The 12522-nt window shown below is 37.5% G+C and overlaps 1 protein-coding gene across 2 annotated transcripts in view; it reads left to right on the top strand.

Moving 5' to 3' along the window:
• The window catches only part of STAG1 (STAG1 cohesin complex component), a 155478-nt gene that overhangs the window by 23281 nt on the left and 119675 nt on the right, over positions 1 to 12522 (top strand). For both annotated transcript variants that reach the window (XM_009813638.2, XM_009813630.2), the window contains exon 4: positions 7945 to 8041. In XM_009813638.2, the coding sequence (XP_009811940.1) occupies positions 7945 to 8041 (97 nt within the window). The remainder of the gene's footprint in view (positions 1 to 7944; positions 8042 to 12522) is intronic.

Below are 12522 nucleotides of genomic sequence, written 5' to 3'. Positions count from 1 at the left end.
ATGGATTTCTTCTGCAGCTTAATCTTGCTTTGCTTTTGGTTGTATGCTACTGAATTAAAAGAAAAACAAAAGCAAAACTAGGTACATGTTTTCATGCTTGTTATACTAGGAATAATTTAGCCACCAGATGAAGCTTAAATTAATTAGAAGGATATCCCTTAATACCAAATTAATTTTTCGGCAGTCACCACGCAAGACTTCTTTTCCCTTGTGATGTAATAAGACGTAGGGTGATAATTATGCTGTTAATGTGAACACCTGTGCCAGTAGTGCAGTGTGTGAAAACATTTATACCTGAAAATACCCATTATACTTAAAGCTGGTGGAGTCTTTTGCTCTCTAGAATGTCATCATTTTTTGAAGTATCTGGGGTGATCTGTGAACTCTTTACAAATTGTGCTAGCAGAGGAATTTGAATCATGTTTTTTAGTAAATTGATGGGTCTCTCTTATTGGAATAACTGATTTTGTCTCTGCACTCTTAAGGATTTTTTTTTTTATTCTCATGTTCAACGTATACGAGTGGTTTTGATGCTTTGTAGCATCTCGGAACCATTCATGCCCATGATTGTCCAGCTTAAACAGACACAGCCCCTTGGAAATTGTGTAACATGTCAATTGTGAGAGATTAGCACCTACAAAAATTCTGTACTGTAGTAGAAAATGTGCTTGGTATGAGGCTGTTGAACGGTCCACCCAGCATTTCTGAGGGCTCAGGTGAGGAAATGCAGCTCTGAGCAGTGCGGATCTGCTGTGACAAGAGTGCTTGTCCTCAGTAGTTCCTGTGATTTTAATCTATCTGAAAGAAGAATTTTTCCAGTACTTTTTATACACAGAAGTGTAATGCCAGTTAAATTGCGCTGTTCTAATACTCTCATAAGAGAAATAAATATTTTTATCTTTCAGTAGTGTTTTTTTCTCCCAGTTGGTTCCGTATAATGTATTACACTGTTTTCCCTACGTAATGCTATTTAATGCCCATTCTACTGCATAGAAATATATATTTATATGAAATGCCAAACACAGATATCTCTGTAAGGAGAGTATGAATCCCTTAGTTTTATTGGGAATGAATACTTCTAGGATTGTATTCCTTCCCTCTCTGTGCTTCAGGAAAAAAAAGTTATATAGGTAGACACGGCATAAAGCAGATATTCCTATCTTTGCTTATGATGAAAAAACAAGAAACAGGTACTGTTACCTTAAAGTATGATCTTTTAAAAAAGAATCATTTGGGCTTTTCAGAAAGTGCTTGCTAGGTGTTAGAAAAGTATGAACTCTTTCATAATTTAAAATGACCATCTTTAGAGGAAAAAGAATAAATTGCAGCTTTTCAATCTACAGTTCTTTTTTATTAACCTTATATTAGGTTTTTTCAGTGAGTGTATATTAGACTTACTGCCTGCAATTTGGAATGCAACCAAGCAGTCATCTTGAAGTCTAATGCACAATCTTAAATTGCACATATTTTCATATGTTAGGAACTACCTTCTCCCCAGTAACTGTCTGTGTAATTACTTCAGTCTTCACAAAATTTGACCTTAAAAGACTTTTATTCTTTTTTAAAAAATCTGCACAGATTCACTTAAAAACTTTTATGTAGAGGATTGTAAGTCTTTCAGTACTTCCCTTTCTTCCCCTGCGTTCTTATTTTCAGTGTACTCTAAGTTCTTCTCACTTCTGTTAAAGCATATTTTCTAGCTTTTATCTTCTCTTCGGGCTGCTCTTTATACAGATAATTGAAACCTTTAATTTCACTGTTGATTCTTTTTTTCTTTTAACAAGCTTCGAATTTCATTTGAGTAACTTTGGGTTTTTGGCAGATGTTAGTATAAGCTTTGATTTTTGGGGTTTTTTCCTACCTTTAATGTAAACATGCTGCACACTCATTCTAGAGTAATTTTTTGTTCTGTCATATTCACTGTAAATGAAGCATGTCCACAATCAGTTGTATGAAATGGCAAACTATTTAAATGTTCTTTATGCTTGATTTGCCTTGGTTTACAGTTGACTCAGATCTTACACTTGAACATGTACTTCGTATACATTGCCATTTGTTTTCACTTTGTATTAGTAGCACTGCTGCCAGATTGTTACTTAATTTGAATTGTGAAATAGCTTTTTTTGAAATCAACTTTCATTAATATTTAGTGGGACTGTGCTAATTTACACGAGCTGGCAAGGTATCACCTGCAGTTAGTCCCTCTGGTTCCTCCAGCACTTAATGCTCCTAAATGTAGTAATGTTCTTGCACTGAAGGAATATGAAATGGATTCATAGCTGTAGAGCCTCCGGGAGGTAATAAGATAACTAGCTTCATTATTTCATTCATTGCGTCAGACTTTTGCTTTTACTGGCAATCTGAGCTGCTGTTCCTCTTCAAGACTATAAAATGTTCCTATTTATCTTCTAGCAGACTTGGAGATGTGAAGGTCAATATATCTGCAAGTCTCCATGATTGATTTTAAGTTGTTTACTCAGACTATGGATCTATTCTGCTACTTGCTTGACTTTCTTTAAGCATCTTATTTCTGTAGGGTTGCCTGTTTGGCATATTCTTCAAATTATGCTGCGTGGTAGTTCTTAAAACAGTCACTGGAGGGTTAATTTCTGTGGGATTCTCTTGAAAGCTGTTACGGGCTTTTGAAAATCTCTGTACTGACTATGTATTTGTACTATACATCATCTGCCATTTGCAGACGACCTTGATTTTTCACTCAGTTCTCATAATAGAGGCATTTTCAGATAAAAAATACACTTAAGAGTCTCATTTTTGTAACATGGACTTGTATAGACTTGTTTCACTGACTGACCCAGAGATGCAGTCCATCTGTGTGTGTGTGTATATATATATGTATGTGTATATATATGTACATATATATGTATATATGTGTATGTCTATATATATGCATAGCTGTTCTCTGGCAGCAGGGAGTGAAAGGGGGTCGTGGGTGTTACTGGAGTAATCTTGAGATTTTATCTATGTAATTAAGTTAGATAATTTTTTACTTTGCTTACAATTTAGTTCCAATACTCCTTGCCTCACTGCAATCTGGCTGGTACTGAAGATGAGAAGCTAAAGAGTTTTCTGTGCAATTTCTCATTTGTTGTGCTTCATAACCCTGTTGTCAGGGGAGCCCTTTCCTTGTGCAAGTGCATTGAATTTGGTGAGTCCCAAAAGCGTGGATTTCCTGCACCTGGGCAGAGTGCTGCAGCACATGTACTGTAGATCTTGTGCTTCCCAGGATTGCTGAATTTATCATGTATTTCATGCACAGCATGCAAGTGCACATTTCCATATGGTAAATCCATGCTCTCTACTGCAGCTGAAGGTAAAAACATCTGGAAGCAGATGGGTACCACCAGAACAACTCATGCAATCTATCCCTACCATCTTTCATAAGTGTTTTGCAGAAGTAGGCAACCAGACTCTTGTGGGGCTGAGTTCTTCTGGTGGATGGAACCCACTTGTAGCTACCTCCTTTCCAAAGAGCTGTCTGGTCCTTCCCTCCTCCTGTCACCACACGTGCCTTCACTGCAATATCAGTTCTGTGTTTGGGACAGCTGACCGGGAGGGGGCCAGGGTAGGATATCTCTGGGCAAGATGGTGACCAAATGTGGGTTGTTGCCCTGAGTTTGCACTTTGCTTGTGTCTGAGAAGCTCTTGAGAACAGGGTGACTGGATGGAGCCTGCTAACAAGATAAAATCATCCTGGAGGGTTTGCTGTAACCTGTGGACTGTTGGTTAGAAACCCTTGTTTTTAACAGGAGTCTTTCTCTCTGTGCATGTTTATGCAAAATAATTCCTTTTCTGGCAATGATTGCTTGTTGCATCATTTGCTACACTATTGCCTGTTGTTTGATTTCTTTTTTGCTTGTATTCGACCTTTTTTCCTGGTATTTGGATTAATGCTGTTTTTTCTTGATTCAGTTGATACTTGTCTCTGTTTTAGGTCTGATGTGTATCGTTTTTATTTTTTCATCCTAGTGTTTTCAGTTTTTTTAGCTCTTTTCTGTTACATCAAAAGTCAACAGTTTGATTAAGTTCCAACTGTTGGAGCATATGTAGTCTGGCTTCATTATCTCCTGTTGCCTTAAACTGTAATCTCTAAAAAAATTTACCAACAAGCATGCCAAATGTGCATGAGGGGTTGAATGAGGTAGATCTGTGGGTGTTATTCTGATACATTGAAAATACCCCTCTCATTTTTAGGGATTAGTGAATAAAATTTGTGTGACTCTGTACTGATGCCACCAGGTCAGGTGCCTGTATGTGACTCGTCAGCCTAAGCTCCTTAGCCAGTCAGTGGAGATCTACTTAGTGTAATCACGAGCGTTTTAAAGCAGGAGCCATCTCATCTCACCGTGCATACCTGCTCTAGACAGATGAACTATGCTGACAACTCCACTGAATATTGATTATATATGTGTATGCATGTGTGCACACACATACACACTATGTTGAGTATAAAGGGAGTGACTAGCTTATGTGACTACATGGGCTGTGCGTGTAAAGTTAGGTAAGATGAATCCTACCCAAACATTCAAAATTTTAGTTAAAACTTTGTCAATCCTCTGCTAGGTCCAGAGGACACAGGAGGCAGTCTTTGCCTGCTATCCCTGCTCAGAACCTTCACTCTGATTTTGCTGCTTTCTTTATCTACTGCTGCCACTAAAGATCCTGCATTGCCTCAAGTCTGGTCTGTGAGTCTTGAGATCAGCTGCTTGTCTTTATTTTTCTCTGACTTGCATTATGGTTCTGGGTTGAAAATACAAGTACTGTACTAGATAAGAGAGAGTGACCCCTTAGTGCCCAAGGGCATAGCATGTGCCTCACGATTATTTTGTATTAAGAGACAAAAAATCTCAGAAGGGAGGTGAGCTGCACTGATGCTACGGTTTTGAAGTAGTGCTGCAAAAATCAATTAAATAATTGTTTAAGAGAGGCAGAAACAAAATTGAAAGATATTCCTCCAAGTCTTTCCCCTTTTTTTTTTTAGTTCAGATGGGTTCACTGGCAGTATTTATAGCACAGTCCAGAAACAGTTGCAGTGGTGTAGCTGAAGGGGCAGAATGTTGTAGCAAGAAACAGGAGTAAGACTGAATGTGGAAAGGAATCTCTCAGGCCAGTCTTGCTTGTACAGGGAATGTTTAATGTGAAACTAGGCTGTGGACAGTGCGCAGATACTGGTGAACTAGTTATTAACACTCAGGAAAAGCATCTGAGATTTTCCAGGCTCAAAAAAGAATGCAGTAGACTTCAGAAACTGTTCAGAGATGTGTGACAAGGGTGAGCAAAGATAAAGATACGGAAGTATTTCTGTGCAAGCCACATGGCACAGAGTAGGACTCTTCTGCCTGAAATGAGGTGACCAGACTGAAGCATGGAAAATAAAAATAGAGGGTTGGGGTTTGTTTTTTCTTCTTCCATAAGAATTAGGTGACATCAAATAGATCTAGCAATTGGCAAGTTTAAAACAAAACAGTTCTTTTTTTGCAGTGAATATGTAACCCTTGAAACACATTGCTGCAAGATGATGTAGGTATAAAACTTTCTGGTTCAGACAGACACATTCATGAGAGAAGAAATATGCTAGGGTCTTAAGGGTCTGGGAGAGTAACTGGGAAGTATCAGTATATTCTTGCCCTGTTCTTATGCTTTTCCCAACGCATATAAGCCCAGTTGGGCGGGTGAACCTGTGGTCTGACCCGGCACAGCTGCTATTTTCTTCAGTGAAAAAGATAGCCACTGGCAATTGCATGTTGTTCTGATATCTACGCTAATACAGCTGTTCAAACAAATGTTTCAAGTTGGTAGTACACCAGCAGTCTGGTCATTAAGCTTTGTCAATATTTGGTGTAGTAAATAATTTTTACATTTGGCTACATTTGGTTTTATGTGCCCTGGAGAATTCTGCTGATTGATTGAAATGATTGATACTTACAGGAACAAGTCTAAATTCATGATGAAATAACAGTGAAGCATTCTAGACAACTCGTTTTGTGCTGCTGCTGCATGTTTCCTCAACTTGGGTGAAGATTAATTTGAGGCCAAGACTTCCTTTTAAATTTATTCTAAGTAGCAGATGAACCTCTTCATAAGATTGCTTCTGCTGCTGTGCATGCATGTGTGTTGTGTATTGGTCAACAAAACCTCTAAAAACTTAGTTTCCTGGCAAATTGAAGTTTAGACATTCATGCTGGTTGTTGAATAGCGTGATAATACCAATAGTCTCGTCCTCTCTTGGGTTAAGAATGAGTGTAGTGATCTGTCTTAAACATGGAGTGGTTTGGCCCAGTTCACAAAGTCGTCTATGTCTCTAGTACATACACAGCTTTTTTTTTTTTCTTGCTCCTTCCCTTTTCTCATACACTTGTGAACGTCCTACTGGTAATCAGGGAAGTTTGCACTTGGATAAGCTAGAAACTGCAGAGGGATTTTTCAAGATCCTATCCTTATATCTACCAGTTTAGAAAGAGGCAAAAAATGTTTAAGAGGTTGAATTGTTTGGATTTTGTCTTTTCTGTTGATTCCTTTTCAGCACGGTTGGAAGCTGGTTGCGTGGGGATGGGGGTGTGTTTAGGATTTTTTAAAATTAATTTTCTAGAAATTCAATCCGTTTGCAAGGTGTGCTCTGATAGCATAGTCAAGCTTCTCTTAATGAATGCTGCCACATGTATGGAACAGTAAAGATTATTTTTTTCTCATAAAATAAGTAAAACATGGTATTTGGTTACATTAAATATACACAATTCCTTACCTTCAGTGTTTATGTAACTGAGGAACTTGGAATACTGTATTTTAGTGACATGAAAGGAAGACATACTTGTCTTCCTTAAGCATGAAGCAGGCTGAAGAATGACCTCACACAACCCTCTTGCTTTTCTGGAACAGTTTTTAAGCATTTCCATAGTTATTTTGTTTGCTTTGTGTTCATTGCTTCATTTTACCTACATCTGGAATTTTAAAAATTGTGGGTCTTCATAGCTCTGATAGGGTTCCGTAGTCAGATCTGTAGGGTAAGGTGGAAACAGCTATAGGCTTTGCCATTGTACCTCTCTGCATTCCTTTCAGCTGATGTGTATCTGCCATTAACTCTTTCTGATGCTGTGATTGCACTTTTATGTAGACTGGAAAAATTAATTTAGTGCCCTTTTTCATGAGGCTACTGAGGCATGTTTTCTGTCCCCAGAGATTAATATATGACAAATGACAAACATTTTTGACACCTGTATGCTTTCTGTCCTCCTCCCTGCTATTATTCATAGTAATGACTACGTGCTACGCCTGTATATCAGTGATCATAAAGATCTCTCCTGGCTACTTCCAGTTCTGAGTGCAGTTTGAAACTGCGACTCAGCTTCATATACTGTGGTTCAGGTGGCTTATTGACTCCCAAACACTGTAAGACCAACTTCTGTGTATTATTTTTATTTACAAAGTATTCCTCATTGTATTCTGTCTTCCTGAGCTATGTCCAGTGCTTCTGAATGACTGATACACTACTTTGGCCTTTATAAATACTGAGATGTTCACTATGCAGTATAAATTCGGTTTTTATCCCAAAGTGTTTCTACTCATCAGTTTTCTGGGAATATATGTTGGTCATTCTGAACGGAATCAGAGTGTTTGTTTTTTTCAACACAATTTTGAAACTGGATAAACACTGCAAGTAGCGTTTTGAGGAATTGCAGTACTTTCAATTTGAACCTGTGTTTATACGATTATAATACCAGAAAACAATGCATATAGTTCTGTTCTCTAACAATATTTGTTCTGTCTCCACCCTGAGAGAAGGTGTATAGATTTCTGAATTTGTACACATGTATAATTATGCAAAATAAATGCTCAGTTATAAAATGATATTCTGAAAAGAATAAGTCATTTGCCTTTAATAAAATACTTTTTAAGAGTCTCTGATAAGTATTCTTTTTTTCTTGACAGTCTGTGGTGGACGACTGGATTGAATCATATAAACAAGACAGGGACATAGCACTTCTGGATTTAATCAACTTCTTTATCCAGTGTTCAGGATGTCGAGGTACAGAACGTTGGAAACAAGTTGTATAGAATAAATCTGACAGTCATACAAACGTGTATTAGAGCAAATGCTGGTAAAGATGTGGGAGGCACATGGATTGGTACTCCGCATATGCATGGTTTATATAGAAATATTGTCTAAGTTCAGGAATAATTTTATTTAAAGCTTGTTTGTCAAGGGCCTAGCCTTTCTTTTTCTCACTTTCCTGTCGTCATCTTAAAGTGTACAAATCCTCACAGAGACACTCTACTCATCAGCAAAAGGAGACAAAAGATCTCTTAATCAAGGTAGGTGTATCTTTACTTCCCCTTCCTGTTTCTTCCCTTTTTTTTTTATTACAAGTAGGTGTAGCTATACCTTAACGTTGCTATTTTTTCTTTCTTGCTAGGAAAATGATGGTTTTTTAAACTGAAGAGGAAGGAGTCGGGCTTCAGTTGACTTCGATGAGCAAGAAAGTTTTCTTCTGGATGAAGCACCAATCTTATTTCTTCCTCTGTAATACTTTATCAAGTCGGCAGCAAGTGGCCTGCCTTTTATACCCTATTTAAGCAGTGTCCATTACCAGGCATGCGGCAGTCAATCTTTCTAGCATTCTGTTGACACACTGTACCTTCTAATGAATTTTTCATGTGTTGTCTTCTTTCAGTTAACTCAGTCTTGAAAAGAGAGAAAGTCAGACCTCTCTACCCTCTCTGTAGCACCCAGAACCAAACTATTTACTGTTTCCTGATGCTTCCTGTAATTTGCTTTGAGTAGAACTGAAAATAACGCACAATTCAGAAATTCTTTTTCTTCATTGTGTAACTGATATGGGAATATACCTTTAAACATCAAATGACCTCTGTAGAAGTCTCTTTTCTTCCTTCTTGAGTATAAGGTGAAGTCCCAAGTACTTTTAAAAGCATCAGAGAAAAGAAATATGAGCAGTCAGCAGCTTCAGCAACCCTTTTTCATAGCTTAAGGAAATAAACTTACTTTGTGGATGATAGGAAAGGCTGAAGCTCTGGAAGCATTCTGTGAAAGGGCTGAAGCTTAGGGTTTAGATTACCAGCCTGCGTCAATGTCTGTACTGTTCACACAGATTCCCTAAAATAGCTTTCAGACTTGTTTGGCAGCTTATGTGAAAGTAGTTGTATTCCGTTTGCTTTTTTAAAACACTCTCCTAAAGGTGTATATGGAAAAAAACCAAACACACAAGCTTCTTTCTAAGAATTTGGGCAGCATTAAACCAAAGGGATCTTTGGCCCTATGTTTTTTTTCTTGTTGATGTAAGCTTTTGGTGGAGGCATGTCATAAATATATCTTCATTCCCCTGCTGCTCTGTAACTTCTACTTTCTTTCTTTCTCCTTGTGAGAGAAAACAGCACTCTTATAATCTCAGAAGTTTCATATTTTTTAAACCCCTTGTTACTGACTGATGCAGGCTGAATGCCCACTGTCAACCATATGCTGCTGAAGCAATTGCTTCCTAGAAAAGCTTTCTGTTAGTGGCTGTGAAGCAGCAGCGCTTCAAGTGGCTGATATTATTTACTTTCTTCTTTTAATTTTTTTTTTTTAATGGTGACTTTCTATCCATTTTCAGTACTCTGCTTTGTACCCTCAGGGATGTCTCTCTGCTGAGCTTCCTTTAGTGGCCTTCTGGTCCCAAACAGCAATGATAGGAGAAAGGAAGCAAAAATGGCTTATCCCCGACTTCATAGTGTGGTTGGAGGGTTTATTTCTGTGTTGGAATTTTTGCAGTGGGTACAGTACCAGCTGTAAACAGGGTTAAAATCCCGGCAAACAGTTCTGTTCTTTCCAATTTCCAGTAACATGCCTGCTTTCTAGAATAAGTAAAATCTTTTACCAGAAGAGATTTTACCCCACGTAGGGTAAAATGCATAGTAAGCCATCCTTAAGGGAAATGAGGTATGGAAATGGGGTGTTTTCTGTATTTTGTGAGGAAGACTAAGTTTCTTTCAGGTGGGAAGATTATGTACTCTATTACGGCATTTTTCTTCCCTTTGAAGATTTTGTTGACATTCTTGTTTGTTGCCATTTCTGATAAATAACAGCTCCTTGTGAATCTCAATGGCTGCTTTATCTTCCTTAGTTCCTTAATGTTCTTCTTTTCAGCTTGCTCCACTAACATTGTCTTGGATTCTCCAGCCTTCTTTCCCAATGTTGGATCTAAATGCTTACTAATAATATATCTAACTTTGTGATCATTAACTTGAAGGGAGGAGGACAACTAGCTCGGGAGGAGGTTCCTCAGGAAACTTTGAAAGTGTTGCTATGTTTATAAATCTCCCATTTTAATAGTGCTTAGAATTATTTGATATCTAAATATATGTAAAATGCACTTAGCATGACATTTCTTTCAAAAGTTTTAGGCAGATGAAGAGTGTGTGCCTATTTTCTGACTTTAATTAGAAATCTTTTAGGCACCAAACTGTTTTATTTAGCAACAGTATTGACCCTGACAAAAATATCTTTCTGTTTAGAGAAACATTGATTTTTATCTATTTATCCCATTCTCTTGGGCAGCGCATGCGCTCTTAGCATCCTCCAGCTTTGCTTAGAGATGTTCCTGAAACGAGAAGTGATCTCTTGTAAATATGAATAAGCAGACGTGATATGTAAATTATTAATGCTAAAAATTTGTAAAATTAATGTATTTTGCAGGCGAACTTAAAAGTTCTGTGCAACTTAAAATTGAATAAATATAAACCAAATACTCAAGCACATCTGTCCTTTGTCAGCTCTTCTGAATATCTATTTAATCAGTTACTTCCTATATAATGTGTTCTGGTTCATACAGTAATGTCCATTAAAACATGAGAGATTTGTTTTTAGCATGACTTCAGTAATCTTTCTGGATTTTTAAAGGACCATTTGGTATGAATTAACAGTTTGTCTTATTGAACTACTGAAAGCATCTCAATTCAATAATTAGATTTGCATGGGAGTTAAATCACTTTTCATGCCATCTGCCCCCTAGTTTGCCCACTCAATCTGTACGTTTGTTGCCTTTGCTGATTTTGATTACAAAGAAGTGAATATAGTTTCTTAAAGAATTTTTCCTTTATCTTGCAATTTTTTTCTTCAAGAATACCAACAAAAATCCCTGCCTTTCACAGTTTGTCTGTGTAGTCTTCTCCATGATGTTACATTGTATTTCTGTGGCAGAAAAAGTGTTAATAAAAACTGATAAATTCACCTATTCACTTTTTGTTTCCTACCCTTTTAAAATGCATTGCTGCTTCTAGAGGGAGGATCTTGTATCAGATAGTAACTTAGGAAGATGAAAAAGTTAGTTTTAAAATACTTTTTCTTCCTGGAAAAACAGCAAATAAATGCTGTCTTCAGTCCTTGAAAAAAACAGGTTTGTTTGGTTTTAGATAGGTGTTTATTTTCCACAGTATTCACAATGTGTAAAGCAGGTGGTGGTGTATTTACCTTCTTTTACCTCTCTGTCAGGAACTTAATTTAGGGTTTTGCATTTTTGGATAACAGGGAACTTTTTGAATTTAGGTTGTTGTAATGATAAACTGATTTTTCAAATAACTTTCACTTGGCTGGGGGTTGGAAGTGTATGATACTACTGAGATTTCCATGTCGAATGTCATAGTTGGTCTGTAGCATTGTGGATACAGGCATCCTCCTCTCTTGCAGAAGAGCTGCAGGTCAGTTTTCAGAGTTTTCTGGGTTTTTTTGAGAGCTCTTTTCCATTGCTTTCTTCTTTGTAGGAACATATTTTTTCTTTTTTTCCTTTTCCTTCTTTTTTTTCTTTTTTTTTTTGAACACTTAACGTAAAGCACAGTGTAGTATGCTGAGATCTCTGAGCTAGTTGCAAGCAAGCTGAAATGTCTAATCAGCAATATGTGTGCCCAGGTCCCAGAAGGATTATAACTGTGTCAGTATGATGCTGCATCTGGGCTAATTAGCTCTGCCTCTCAGACGGAGTAATTAGCTCAGGTATCATGCTCCGCTGCTATGACAACCAGGCTGTTTCCATTTCTGGAGCTCTATGGATTTAGAGCTGACTTGGGTATCTGCATTGCTGTCTGCTTTTGCCTTCTGTTATTGATATAAAACAAACAGAAAACCTCACAAGCACTCTGACCTTTCTGCATTTTAAAGGCGGAGAGCCATGCTTGTGGAATAAATACTTTTTTTTTTCCTAACCAGAAGCAATTAGTGGTTGAAACAGCCTCTTCAGCTGTGAAGGACAAACCAACCCATCGAGTCCATGTAAGAAAAGAAGCTTTCTTTAGCAGGGAAAAAAGGTCTCTCACATAGTTGAAGAGGAGAACTACTTGACTGCTTTCAAGTATATGGTGAAATTATTCTCATTCTTTCTCTCCCATTCCTCTCCTTCCCGCTCATTTCTTTTCTGATAGGTAAGCCAGAAACCTGTAAGGCCAGAAACCTGTAAAGCCAATTTTAAGCAGATTTTCAGAAGTAGGTTGATCGCTGCTTCTGCTGCTAGCCTTACCTCT

The sequence above is a fragment of the Gavia stellata genome, chromosome 11 (assembly GCF_030936135.1).
Source record: "Gavia stellata isolate bGavSte3 chromosome 11, bGavSte3.hap2, whole genome shotgun sequence".
Classification (NCBI taxonomy): Eukaryota; Metazoa; Chordata; class Aves; order Gaviiformes; family Gaviidae; genus Gavia; species Gavia stellata.
Note: the sequence above shows the minus strand (reverse complement) of the source record. Positions and strands in the feature narration are given on the sequence as shown.